Genomic DNA, 15,091 nt, shown 5'->3' with positions numbered 1-15,091 from the left:
CCCTTAAATATCAAGCTTTATGTACTTTTCAACGAGACTATACAATCTAGGTGCTGCCTTCATTAAAGAGGTTGGCCACTACTCTTACATTGACGGTGTATCCTTAGGATAGGTCATCAATGTGTGATCGGCTGGCGTCTGACAGCCGGCACCCCCGCCGATCAGCTGTTCTCGGTGCTGGCGGTGGCAGCAGGCAGCTGGAAATGCTCAGTTCCGGGGCTGCCCTGTCTTCTGATAGCGGCTGAGTACTGCACATCCGCCTCCTGTTGGTGTGAATGGGAGGCAGGTCTGCAGTACCCGGCCTCGGCTGCCATCAGAAGACGGGGCAGCTCCGGAATTGAGCATTTCTGGCCGCGTGCTGCAGAGAACAGCTGATCGGTGAGGGTTCCGGGTGTCTGACCCTTGTAAAAGGATAAGACACAGTCAATATAGTGGAGGTATATTGAGGTGCACTTGATGGTTTCCAAACCGTAAGTCAATCATATAGGTACAAGGCACTCTAAAGGGTTAATTTTCATATAATTTATTCCAAAATAGTTTTAAACATGTGACGTTTCAGCCACTAGGTGGCCTTCATCAGACAACTGGTATCATAAACTGGCCAAAATTGGAGTGTCAAGGCCATGGTATCCACCGCTATGCTGTGGAGAACGCAGCATAGCGGTGGATACCGTGGGCATGACACTCCAATTTTGGCCAGTTTATGATACCAGTTGTCTGATGAAGGCCACCTAGTGGCTGAAACGTCACATGTTTAAAACTATTTTGGAATAAATTATATGAAAATTAACCCTTTAGAGTGCCTTGTACCTATTTGGGTGTCTGATCCTGGCCGATCAGCCATTGATTACCTTACCTAAGGATAGGCTATCCTGCAATATAATAGAGAGAAAAAAAAAAACAAAAACATAATTGACGTTACTGCAGTCATATCGCCTATACTCACGCAGGTCGATCTTCTAAGATGAGAGCGGTGGTTGAGAGTGGTTCAATCTCAAATTTTTTACGTCTTGTGGACTGGGCTGGGCCTTTGCAGGTCCTCATATTCCTTGCTTCATATTCCTTAAAAAAATAATAAATGGCTAGTGACTAACAATAGATAACAAAAATGGGTAATGGAGAAAAAAGCAGCCAATGATACAATAAGATTATACTAAAAGCATGGAGGCACTCCGCATCACATGTACACACCTTTACCAAGGAGAAATGATGATGTGCCGTGTTAAGATCTGCAGACCTGTGAAGAGGTCAGGACCTGCGATTGTATTATACTCATCTTAAAGTACCCTAACACACTGTTAAAATATGTCCATTGTCCAACCCGTACACAACCATCCAACCCGTACACCACTTTCTATGCACAATGTATAGTGACAAAGAGCTGCTAATTAGTGCAGGGGGTGTGGCTGCACCAGGAGGCCTGGGGCAAATTGTCCTGTACTGATAATCTCCAGCTGATAAAACACTGATTGTAATGAAACAGCAAAACACAGCCCAGAAAGTGACATGCATGTAATGGTGCCCTCAAATTACATAGCAAAAATCCTAGTGATAGGACCTTTTACCAAATTTTTCATGTTGAACTGGATACAAATGGAATAGTACTAGCCTGCAGAGAGAATAATTTATTTATTTTTTTTGGCCTCTTTGTTGCAGGCATATCAAAGCAATCAAAGTATTTGGCATTGAATAAGTTAATCTTTTTTTTTTTTAATCCAAGTGGGTATTAAATAGTTTTCACTTGGGGCATGTATTTCTCCATGTATATACAGTATATATCTGATAACACCCACTTAACTTGGTAAGTTAACTCATTAGGTGTCAAATACTTCGGATTGTTGATATCTCCGGAACGGAGATAAAAGAAAAAAAAAAAAGAAAAAGAAAAAAGTCCATTCTGCAGGCACTATTACATTGAGTATAGTGTGTAGTTCCACACGAAAAATTTGGTGAAAGATCCTCATTAAAGTGAATCTGTCACCAAGTTTTTTCTTCTTAATCTGAGACTAGCATAATGTAGGGGCAGAGATCCAGATTCCAGTGAAGTATAAAATACTGTGCTGTAACTTAGTCCAAAACTTGTGCGGGGCAGTGTGTTAAGTATCTAATGGCTACAGCTGGTATGTTATGTCTATGAGGCTTTTATACAATGTCAATTTGTTAATATTGCTAACTACCAGGATGTTTGGAGCATGAGTAATGTTCACATTGAGACATATGATACTCTTTTGTGTGGTAGCTTAATGAGTTATGGCTTGTATGCATATACCACATTATGGTGGGGAGTATACTCTATGATTAAATACTGACTTATCAATAATTCTGCACCATATATAGCATTTCTTTAGCTTTTATCTTAGATTCTGGGATGTATACCCCCAGATGACAGCCATATCATCCCTGACTTTGGGTAATATAAGTATAGATGAAAATTACACTAAGTGAATGATATATGTGCTACTTATTGGGACATATTATTGTCTTTTGTGCCATATGAGTCTATAAAATGATGATCTTTGTGATGTAATCTTTTGACTAGATGATCCATATGTGCACATTATTCATATGTTGTGAATAATTACCCTATGTTCAGTGATCAATTGTAATTGAAGATCTGTGTACTGTGCCTTTTAGGACGTTTTTTCTACACTATACGCCAGTATTATATATTTTAAAAATTTGGGATATACTCCCGGGCAAGTAACTATCTAATACTGATGTATTGGTCCTGCATTAACAACCATTTATATTGATTGTATATTTGATTAACAACATATATTACTAGCCTCTACCACTTTTTCTTACCAGCGCCATTACGAAAATAGATCTAACGCACTGTCCTGTCATATGTATGCATGGTTTTAAAATTCACTTCATGCACTGTGTGCCTCCTAATTATTTATAAACAATAAATTTATACTGTTTTTTGCATAAATCTTGTCTATTGACTTTATTAGACTACATTATTAAGTACTAGTGGTCATTTATAGGATTATAGTCCAAAACTTGCCTTCACCAGTGATTAGCAGCTTTCTGCCTACGCACAGTGTACACAAAATGCTGCCAATGCCAATCGGTGGTAGGGGAGGGTTATACAGAGCTCCGTATTCAGACAACTAGGAGATCTGCAGAGAAAACTTTTTAAAGGGAATCTGTCAAAAGGTTTTTGCTATGTAACTTGAGGACAGCACAATGGAGGGGTTAAAACACTGAATTCAGCGATGTGTGACTTATCAGGCTGTGTGCGCTTTTTTACTTAAGGTTTTTATAAACAGGAGATTATCATTGATCAGACTACAGCAGCTTGTGAGACATAGATCGACCATGCCACCTCCTATGATAAGCAGCTCACTGTCAATAGACAATGTACAGGAAGCTGTGGTATGGACACTGTCAGTTTTCTGAGCACTGCTACATGTTACATCTAACTGCTGCATCCACTAAGAGATACATGGTTGGATTCAGGGTCTCTAAATTACGCTTTTCTCACACAAGGTATATAATATATATAATTTTAAGTAGGGTCCACAGGTTTTTACATTTGGCAATTGCTGATGACATCACATTTCACAGACTTCATTTCACGCTTGTTTCATTGTAATGAGCTGGAGATTTTCGATGACTCACGAGGTGATTTTAATCTCTGCAGATGAAAAACTGAATGTGTTCTCAGAGATACAAAACGTTCCCATTTCTAGCCTAAAGGAGACCATGAAAAACTGACTACAACGGGTTACTATGGTTTTTACAGACATTTTAGTACAAGCAAGAAGAGGCCGGCTGCAGGTAGAACGTCATACAAGAATCGCACGTGTAAGCAGATTTCTGTGGATATTCTTCCCCCAGGAGGTGTAAGACAGGGGCGAGCATCTGCACTTGGCTGTGAATTTAAGGCTGTGCTTACATCATGTGTCATGGACATGTCTGCACTGGGAAAGCACTGTACATAAACCTATAACTCAAACCCTATAGGAGGCTAAAATACCGTCCATGTGGTCTCTATGGCCTAAGCCACACGGCATGAAAATCGAAGCGAGTGTAATGCGAGAAAACATCGCATTCCACTCGGACCAATATTAGCCTGTGTGTCAGCACCCATGAGCGATTATTCTCTCAGCCCTAATCGGACCGAGAAAACAATCGCAGCATGCTGCGGGTGCAATGCGATCCTCGTTTCTCTCGCACTCATTCAAGTTTATGGGGCGAGGGAAAAATCGCACTGCATTCGCAGTACACCGGTATATCGCAAGTGCAGGGCGAGAATGGCAATAGCTGGCAAAGGAGGAGAGAGAGAAAGAAATCCCTTCCTCCACTCCACAGCACTGGCCCGCCTCTCAGCACTGGCCCTCCCAACTGTGCCGGCCCGCCCCCCTGCAGCTGTGGTCCGATCGCATGATCAGACCTCAGTCGCAATGACACTCGGCTCTGCTATACTGCCAGCGTGAGTAGAGTGTCATGCGAGGATCGCGGTAGTCCCCATGTGGCCCCGGCCATTATGAAACAGTAAGAGTGGGCTTTGCTATAGAGTGGACCACAAAAAAAAAAAAAACAGCAGCCAACATGTGCTGCCGTATGGCTAGGCAGTTCCACAAGTCACAAGGTATAGGAGGGGGGATGGTTCTGAAATGTATTTCCTATTTATCTGCTATGATGTGAACACAACCTTTTTATTTGCATCTCATTAGAGATACAGTGGTATGTAAAAGTTTATGCACCCCTGGTCAAAATTACTAGTATTGTGAACTGTTAAGCAAGCTGAAGGTGAACTGACCTCTAAAAGACAAAAGATAAAGATTCCACATTTCCTTTGTATTTTAGGGAGGAAAAAAAAAACAAAAAAAAAAAACCCCAAAACTTTAATATATAAAGAGGTGAAAAAAAAAAAAAAGTGTTAACAAAAAAGGAAAATGTGCAAATGCAAACGTTTGGGCACCCTGCATGGTTAGTATCTAGTAGAACCTCCTTTGGCAAGTGTCAAAGCGTGTGAACGCTTTTTAAGGCCAGCCAAGGGTCTTCCAATTCTTGTTTGAGGGATTTTCATCCATTCTTCCTTGGTAACGTTTTCCAATTCGGTGAGATTCCTGGTCGTCTTGTATGCTCTGCTCTTTTGAGGTATAGCCATAGATTTTCAAAGATGTTCAGATCAGGGGACTGTGAGGGCCATTGTAAAACAGTCACCTTGCACCTTTTGAGGTAGTGTATTGTGGATTTTGACGTGTGTTTAGGATCATTATCCATTTGTAGACGCCATCCTCTCTTCAACGTCAACATAACACAGATGGTGTTATGTTTGCATCTAGAAATTGTTGAATAATTTAATCCATTCTTCCCTCTACCCATGAAATCTTCCTTGTGCCATTGGCTGCAAAACAATCCCGAAGCATGATTGATCCACTACCATGCTTAAGGGTTGGTGAGTTGTTCTGTTCCTGTGTTCTTTTTTTTTTTTTTCCTCCACACATACCTTTGATCATTGTGGCCAAAGAGTTCTATTTTAACCTCATCAGTCCACAGGACTTGTTTCCAAATGCATCAAGCTTGTTTAGATGTTCTTTTGCTTACTTCTGATGCTGAAGTTAATGGTTAGGACGCAGGAGAGGTTTTCTTCTGATGACTATTCCATGAAGGCCATATCTGTGCAGGTGTCTCTGAACAGTGGAACAATGTGCCACAACTCCAGAGTCTGAAATGTTCCTGTAGGTCTTTGCAGTTAGGTGGCGATCTGATTTGCAGCTCTAGAGCTCCTAGGAGCAGCTTTCACAGAAATTTTGATTGCTCTACCAGCCCTTATCTTGACCTCCACTGTTCTTGTTAATTGCCATTTCTTAATTCCACTTCAAAATGAGGAAAGGGCCACTTGAAAACGCTTTGCTATCTTCTTCTCCTGCTTTGTTGGACTCCACCATTTTCAAAGTGCTAGGCAGCTGCTTAGAAGAACCCATGGTGGTTGTTTTTTGGCACAAAAAGCTGTGAAATGTACATCACTTGGCCTTTCCTAACAAGCCATAACAGGCTAATTAAGGTCTGAAACCTTGAGCAAAGTTATCCGATCACACAAATCTCCAAGGGTGCCCAAACTTTTGTATCTGCCCATTTTCCTTTTTGTAATTTTTAAACCGTAAAAAAATGGAAAAAAAATTGCTAAAGTTCAAAAGGATGTGTGTCATTTTAGAGATTATTTCACATTCAACATGCTTAACTATTCACAATAACAGTAATTTTGTCCGGGGGTGCCCACACTTTTACATGCCACTGTATGTTTATTATCAAAAGGAAAGAGCAAGCCGCACTAGAGGTGCAGAACTGTCCCCAATGTCAGCTAACCGAGGAAAACCACCTGACAGGCTGCAACATACAATTGCCGCAGTTTAAAGCCAACATACACATTACACAAATGGTCGGTCACACAGGTTTGGAGAGTACCCTAATGTGTATTGGGCGCCATCTGATTGTCAGGGGAAATGTTGATTGGGCATGCTTAATTTTGGACTGTCCATCACTCTGTTCTTCTGGAGATAAACCAAAGCCACACAGGTCTGGTCTCTCTTAGGCAACACGGATGTGCTCAACCGAACGAGTGCAGCTATGTATGGGTGAGACGGCCGAGATGGGTGTCAGCCTAAGGCTATGTGCCCACAGGGACAGTGTCCTGCGGATATATCCGCAGGAGCTCCCAGGAAACCGCACCACAACTTCTGTCTGTTTCCATGCTGCGGAATGTCGTGCGGATATGCTGTGGACATTCTGCATGGAGGATACAGTACCATGGCTTCGGCACTGCATCCTCAATGCAGAACATGTGCTGCAGTGATCGGGTGTTCATACTTACCTCCATCATGCAGCACCTCGCTTTCCGGCGGCCGGGTCACTCTGTCAGTGTCTGCAGGAGAAGGTGGGCGGGCCTAAACTAGCTCCGGCTGTCACATGACAGGAGCTCGTGCAGGCCCCGCCCACCTCTTCCTTCCTGTACCTGGATCCACCGAGCTGCTGTACACCGGACGGAGAAAGTGACTTGGGTGTCTGCTATGGCAGGTAAGTATATGGGACCCTGCGGAGAAATCCGCAGGAATAATTGACATGCTGCTGATTTTTCCGCAGGGAAATCCGCATTATTTCCGCTGCGGAAATAGCCACAGCGTGGGCACAGCAGTTCCCAAATGCCATAGAAATGGCTGGGGACTCTCTGTACTGCGGATTTTTGAAAAATCTGCGGAATTTCCGCAAAAAATTCGTGGCAAATTTCGCGCATTTTCCGCAGCGTGGGCACATAGCCTAAAGATCGGGTGAAGGATTATTTGGCGAACCGCTATCCAATATGTATGGAGGGCTTAACTCCCCTCAATAAATTGTGGTTACTGTTTGGTGCCAGTCTGAAGAAACAATTATGTGCAAATGATTATGGGTTTTCCTCCAATGTTACAACCCAGATTCTATTCCAACAAAGATGCTTAGCCCTGCTTCCATAGCGACAATCTGGGAGATCTGCCAAATATTTGGTTAAATTAAACCAGTCAGTATCCCCCCCCCCCCCCCCCAAAAAAAAAACAAACAAAAAAACAAACAGTATTTTGGCTAGGTTCAAATTATTACAGTGATCTACGCTGAGCATTACATCGGGTTTTGAGTTGAAATAATCAAAAAACAGCATTCTGATGAGAAATCTGACAGCCATTCACTTGAATGAAGGAGACTGAGTCACTGTGCACATTGTTTTAAGTGCATGTAAAAGATGGATTCTGCCAGGATAGAGGCTACCTGATCACTGACTCTTGAGAACCCATTCACGTGAATTGCTGTCTGGATATGTTGGGGTTCCTGATGCAAAACAAAAAGTTTTTTTGGGAGGGATTCAGAGAAACTGACCGTGCTCTGCAGACAACACTATTAGGGTTCATGCGCACGTTGCCGAATTCCATGCATTTACGCTGTGTATTGCACCGCAGTGTAAATGCATGTGACCTGTGTCCCCAGCACAATTATGTAGATTGTGCATAATCCATCCGCACGTTGCATTTGAGAGCGCAGCGATTTGGATGCCAAAATTTTGTTCCAAATCGCTGCGTTCTAAAAAGCATCATGTCACTTATTCCGTGCGCTTTGGATGCTGCTCCCGCTCTGTCTATGGGAGAGGCAGCATACCGAGCGCATGGAATCGGCTTTTTTTCTGCAGAAACACTGCATTCATTATGCAGTGTTTCTGCAGCGATTTGACGCGCACATGTGCTGTCAAATCCCTGCAGAAATTTCTGCAGGGACACGACGCAACGTGCGCACACAGCCTTAATGTGAGCCGAGCCTTACCTAGTGGTGACCTGGAGGCAAAAACGGTTTTAAATGTGCAGCAGTCGCATTAGAAGAGCAGCTGCAGGGAGAAAACAAGGTTATATTCCTTGAAGTTATATTCCTTGCTTCTATTTAACGGCACAGCAGTCAGCGCTCACCGCACAGGAGTGTGCTGAAATGACTCTGCTTTCACAGACATCCACGTGTGGAGAGATTGTGTAGAGCGTTTGTTGCATCTACATGCCATCTCTGGGGGATGAGATCAGGAAGTCTCAACATTTAACTGATCGCAGGTCCTCCATTGGATCCTCATCTGGTACTGGATTTTCTTTCATTTGATGCTGAAGGGGTTAAAGGCATTTCCCTCGTGGGCCTGGCTGAAAGTACTCCTAGTCTAAAGGCCCCTTTACACAAAGAATGTCTAGCAATCCCACCAGCGATTCCAACCTGGCAGGGATCGCTGGAAAGTCACTGGTGAGCTGTCAAACAGGCAGATCTGGCCAACGACGCAGCAGCGATACGGAGCTAGAGAACGACCTCGCTGGTCGTTGGGGAAAGTCAAAGCAGCTATTTGAAAGGGAAGTCGTTAACGAAGTCGCTGTAACTGTGTCAAACACACCGATACATGCTGTGCAGCTGGAAACACAGGACCAAAAAATGGTCCTGAAAGATTTGTAGCGATCGGCGACCTCACAGCAGGGGCCAGGTCACTGATGCTTGTCACACACTGCAATGTCGCCATTACATCACAAAACCAGTGACGTTACAGCAATATCGTTAGCAATGTTGCAGTGTGTAAAGGGGCCTTTAATCACAGCTGCAGTTTCTTATCACTCCCTATACTTACCCACTCCTGACTTCACTCCATGCCAGTGATGGGCTCCTTCAATGGGATCAGTATAGAAGAACTGTCTCTGGAGAAGTTTGTTTCAGTTACAGCTGTGAAGTTTCTACTGAAGAAGCCGAGGACTGCTATTTGTTGTGTTCGCACCCATTTCTTAACCTCATTGTGTTTTTTATTGTAGTACTGAGACTAGGGTCTTGCTGGCCTTCACACTAGTCGGGGTGAGTTTAGGGCCAGCGATGGCCTAGGTGCGTGATGGCAGTACTCATCTAGGGACGTTAAAGAGTGCATGGATCAGATTCAGGGGAGTGTTAGTGAGAAGGAAGGAGGGTCAACTCCTGTCGCCAGAGCTTTCCGTTATACTTCTTGCCTTGTCTTCCCTATGTGTTGGGACGCTTGCCGGGTGTCCTCTCACATTCGGTGTGACATTATCACTGGCCCACATTTTTTCACATGGAGCTTGTCACCGCTCTTCCAGATCAGTTGCGGCATCTGTAAGATCTGCAGTCTGGCGTTTTTCAACATCAACGCAGTCCTCAGATCTGTTGTTTTTGACAGCCAGTCTGAACCGGAACCTAAGGTAGCTCTTCAGGATAGGTTTTCTGGGGGAAGTGATACATTTGTGGTTTTTCGGGAAAACTTCATTTCAAGCTTTGCCCACATTCTACTGAGGGTGAGGAACCACGGGTAGGGATTATCTACCTCCTGCAAGGTGATGCTCAATCCTGGGCCTTTTCGCTTCCTATCAACTCTGTCACTCCAGTGATGGTTGTTTTGCAGCTCTGGGCCTCATCTATGATGATCTTGACTGTGCTTCCCTTGCAGAGTCAAAGTTCTATTCTGAGTTCTGTAGGTGGGCTACCGACACCGGATGGAGGGACCCTGCTTTAAGATGCCATTTTTGTCAAGAGTCCATCAAAAAGCTAAAGGACGCTCTGGTTATTAGTACGCCTGAGTCTATAGTGGCCACTATGGCCCTGGCTATACGGATTAATAGGTGCCTTAGGAATAGACTGGTGTTTTCTCCACCCCCAGTTGTGTTTCCTAGGGGTGAAGCCCTGTCTGTGTGCAATGATGAACCCATGCAGTTAGGAGAGCTTCTCCTCGGTCTGGGTCTCTGGTTGCCGTATGATGTGGGTATGTTTCTTTTAAGTTCAACTGGGTCATTTTATTGGGATTTGTCCTTCCCTAAATAAGCAGAAAACATGTCAAAACACTTCTGATACCAGATTACAGCACAATCACTTTGCAGAGAGCTTTTGACTGATCAGACCAAAGACCGCCTCAGTGACAAACAGAGAGGCTGCAGGGAGAACATGATTTCCAATTAAGGTCCAGTCACACTAAGCAACTTACCAGCGATCCCAACAACGATAGGGATCGCTGGTAAGTTGCTAGGAGGTTGCTGGTGAGCTGTCACACTGCGACGCTCCAGCGATCCCACCAGCAACCTGACCTGGCAGGGATCGCTGGAGCGTGGCTACACGAGTTGCTGGTGAGCTCACCAGCAACCAGTGACCAGCCCCCAGTCTCCTAGTTACAGCACACATCAGGTTAATTAACCCGATGTGTGCTGCAGCTAAATGTGCACAGAGCAGGGAGCAGCGCACACTGCTTAGTGCTGGCTCCTTGCTCTCCTAGTTACAGCACACATCGGGTTAATTACCTGATGTGTGCTGCAGCTACATGTGCACAGAGCAGGAGCCGGCAGCACAGGCAGTGAGAGCGGAGGAGGCTGGTATCAAAGGTAAATATCGGGTAACCAAGGACAGGGCTTCTTGGTTACCCGATGTTTACATTAGTTACCAGCCTCAGCAGAAGCTGGCTCCCTGCTCACTGCACATTAGTTGTTGCTGTCTCGCTGTCACACACAGCGATCTGTGCTTCACAGCAGGACAGCAACAACTAAAAAAATGGCCCAGGACATTCAGCAACAACCAACGACCTCACAGCAGGGGCCAGGTTGTTGCTGGATGTCACACACAGCAACATCGCTAGCAACGTCACAAAAGTTGTTCGTTACCAGCGATGTTGCTAGCGATGTTGCTTAGTGTGACGGGGCCTTTAGACTGCTGCACATTTATAACAATGTTTACCTGCAGATTACCACTATGGCTGCAGACAAACACCGTTCCCTTTAAATATTTTCTAGTATTTAGGCAACATCGTCAACACCACTAATTTTTTTTTTTTTCAAAGAAAAAAAAAATGTTGAAACTGGTAGATAGAAACAACTGAATGGCTGCCACATGGTGTTTTGCTCAAAACTCACTGCGTGTCATGGCGGCATCAGATGCTGTTCACACTAGAGAGTGTCACTCCACGCTATTGTTTCTGTGGTGCTTCTGAGTTGTACAGGCAGGCTCGGGCATCAACCAGCTGTGTGCTCATTAGTGATCGGTCTAGTAGGAGTGAAATCTTTGCTAGCCTGCTGGTTACCTCTAGGATCACATGTGGGAAACTTATGACAGTTACGTCACGACTTTTTAAGATGGTGGAATCTGTATTCTCACGCCAACTATAGCTTATGCTAAACCGGTCCGTGTGCTGTTGTATCCCAGTTTGCTGGTGATTATTTTGCGTGCTGCTTGGTGTGCTTTTGAAATGCTCGTCATCTCTATTTCCTCCCTATCACCTACTTGTCTGATACCTCTGTATGTGCTAGCTGTGTCAGAGTTTTGGTTTCCCTATTTGTCCATTTCTGTGGGTTCAACCACTCCTGTCCCGGCCTTCACCTGGGGTGGGGGAGAGGAGGTATTAGATCAGGGCTGGCCAGGAGCAGGGCAAGGAAGACTGCCCAGACATCACCACCATTAGACGTACCTCTGAGATCAGGAACAGCTAGGGCTCTCTATCCTGAGGGCCAGTCTAGAATCCCCAGTCCCTTGCTACCTCCTGACCACTTATGATAACAGCCTCACAAAGAGTTCATCAGGGCTATAGCCAAGAGCAGTGTGTGATCTGGGCTGTGCCTGCGGTTTTCTATTACCATCCTATGGGTAGTTTTATATACAGCACATAATGTCGTTCTGTTTTGCTTTTTTTCATGGCCAGTGCAGAAAAAGAATGCAGAGGGGCGGGAAGGAGGAGTAAAAAAGTCATTCATTCAGATTCCCCATTCCCCTTGAATCCTTTTCTGACTGCTGTGTGTGAAGTCTCCTTTTTAAGGCTATGTGCGCACGTTGTGTATTTGCATGCAGTTACGCTGCGATCTGCACCGCAGCGTAACTGCATGCGTCCTGCGTCCCCAGCATAATCTATGGAGATTATGCAGGAGACGTGCGCACGTGGCATAGTAGAACGCAGCGCTTCGGCTGCTGCCCGAAGCGCGTGTTCTAAGAAGTGACATGTCACTTCTTTCCTGCGCTCTGCCTGCAGCCCCCGCTCTGTCTATGGGAGGACCTGCACTCAGAGCGCATGAAATCGGCTTCTTTTTTTTCATTACAGACTCTTTCTGCAGCGATTTGAAGCGCACGTGTGCTGTTCAAATCGCTGCAGAAATTTCAACAGGGAAAGAACGCTACGTGCGCACATAACATAATACAGCCACTGGTATGGTATTTGGAGGTACAGTAAAGACTAAATCAGCAAAAATACCTAAAATATAACCTTTAATAGTTTCTCTAAAAAGGGAAGGAGTACCTTACCTCTATATTCTAAAAGCAATGTCTGCTGCAGAGACTGAAGTGCTCAACACCCTTCAACCACATAAAGGGATTAGTGCACCCTGCCACATGACATGTCAAGATGTTGTAAATGGTACAATCAGGTGTCACATCCGACCACATAGGTACACATTGGTTCTGCACAAAATGGCAATGCCCAGGGGTTATAAACAGTTGGTTCCACTTATAACATTGCCTGCATAACAATGCAACAATACCCCCTACTTGTTAAAGGGGACTAGTGCACATTAACAAACGGACATCCAGACACCTAACCTGATGTCCAGGTATCAGACCAAAACATGTACTCAAGGTTCAGATGAGACTTGACAGTGCTCTGAGATAACCATACATAGGGATCTCAAACATAGCAATGTCTAAAAATGTGGAAAAGGAACAGTCTCACCCGCTTTGGTGTGGCCTTTTTCCACAAGGGCAGCTTGTCCTCATTATAGGCGTCTCCACGGCCCCTCTTAAACTGGGCCTAGGATCCCTTAGGAGTAGACTAGCTGTCCCATCCCAGATTCTCCTCCTCCCGACGCGTTTCCTAATCTTTATTCATCAGGGGAGCTTGAAGAGATATAGGTTTCTAGTATGAAACCTCTCATGGGTTAACTAGAAAGAAAAAAACTGGACAATAGAGCAGAGGTTCCATATGCATAAATCCCCTATATGACTTTCCCTTAGCAAAGAAACCAGGAGAAGCAGACTTACCAAACGGTGACAGCACGAATCCTCTCAGCTGTACACCGCTGTCAGCAGTCACCATGTTTAAATAATCGTCGCTCTCCCGCCGACGTCTGATGTCACATCCGTAATTGCGCTCCCCGCTTCCGCCTAGCGCGGTGAAACGCATACATGGAACGCAAGTCCCTTAGGATGCGACTTCAGAACCTCCCGGCGCAATCATGACGTCTCCAAACTGAGGCGCATGACCAGGACGCATTAGCGTCCACAAAGCCCGCCCCTCCACAGAAAAGAAACAGTGCTCTGCAAATAACCTTATCGCGCATGTGCTGAGACCTTAAAGGGGCAATTCTTTCTGTGTATATTAACCGCTTCTATCAAAATAGAGCGGAGAGGTAGCGGGACAAGTAATTTACCAGACAATATGTACGGGCCTACAGTGACCCAGGAATTGCTCAAATATAAAATGAACCTTTAGGCTATGTGCGCACTTACCGGATTTTGCCGCGGATTTTCCGCGGATTTGCTGCATGTTTCGCTGCAGAAAATGTTCATAACATCTCTGCAGTGAATCACCAGCAAATCCTATGGAGAAAAAAAATCCTGTGCGCACTGGGCGGAATTTGACAGCTGCATGTTTTGCTGCGGGAATCCCGCAGCAAAAACAAGTGCATGTCACTTCTTTTCCGCACATCGCTGCGGGATTTCACTCCATTGACTCAATGTTAATCATGAAATCCCGCAGGGAATAACGCAGGCAGCAAATTCTGTGCGGTTCACTGCGTTTTCCTGCGTTATTCCCTGCGGTATTTCGCGGTTTACCTCTGGTAATGTGCATCGCTTGTCTGCGGTTTTGCAGGGAAGTGATGTCATTACAGGAAGAGGAAGCCGTGCAGAGAGTAAACACACACACATCACACACACAGACATCACAGACACATAGATCACATAGAACACACAGAAAGAAAACGGAAATATAGAAAACAAAGAACGTGGGCTCCGCTGCATATTCACCTTCCAGCCGAGGTAAGCACACAGCGGCGGCCCGGTATTCTCAGGCTGGGGAGGGAGAGGGGCAGGGTTAATGTCCCCCGCCTCACTCCCCCTCCGGCAGCCGAGAATATCAGCCGCAGCTGCCCCGGCACTGTCGCATGCATTATGCGACAATACCGGCGTGTCCTCGGCTCTTCTTGCCACCGTGTAGCAGTGGTGGCAAGGTAATACAAGGGGTTAATGGTGATGGGGGACCACCGCCATTAACCCCAGGCTTGATCATGGCAGCGTCTATGTGACAGCTGACATGATCAACCCGTAAGTAAAGTGAATAAAACACAGACACCGAAAAATCCTTTATTTTAAATAAAACAAACAAGCCTCGTTCACCATTTTATTAACCCCCCCAAACAAAGCTCCGGCATAGTCCACAGCTCCGACATAATCCACCGCTCCGGCGTCCTGCACTGCTGACATCCAGCCGCGACCGTCACAGATACAGGCTGAATGCAGCAGACAGCAGAGGTAATTACCGGTCATTTCCCATGGCCGGTAATGTGAACTCACTGCCGACCGTGGGAAATGTAGCGATCTGTCCTCTATCTATCCCTCTATCTAT

The 15,091-nt window shown here is 45.2% G+C and overlaps 1 protein-coding gene across 1 annotated transcript in view; it reads right to left on the bottom strand.

Annotated features, from left to right (window-relative positions):
* The window catches only part of TBC1D12 (TBC1 domain family member 12), a 148,132-nt gene that overhangs the window by 64,117 nt on the left and 68,924 nt on the right, over nucleotides 1–15,091 (bottom strand). The window contains exon 4 of the mRNA XM_075348763.1: nucleotides 947–1,062. Coding sequence (XP_075204878.1) covers nucleotides 947–1,062 — 116 coding nt within the window. The remainder of the gene's footprint in view (nucleotides 1–946; nucleotides 1,063–15,091) is intronic.

Source organism: Anomaloglossus baeobatrachus, chromosome 5 (genome assembly GCF_048569485.1).
Source record: "Anomaloglossus baeobatrachus isolate aAnoBae1 chromosome 5, aAnoBae1.hap1, whole genome shotgun sequence".
Lineage (NCBI taxonomy): Eukaryota > Metazoa > Chordata > Amphibia > Anura > Aromobatidae > Anomaloglossus > Anomaloglossus baeobatrachus.
The sequence above is the reverse complement of the archived record's forward strand: the minus strand, read 5'-3'. Positions and strand labels throughout refer to the sequence as shown.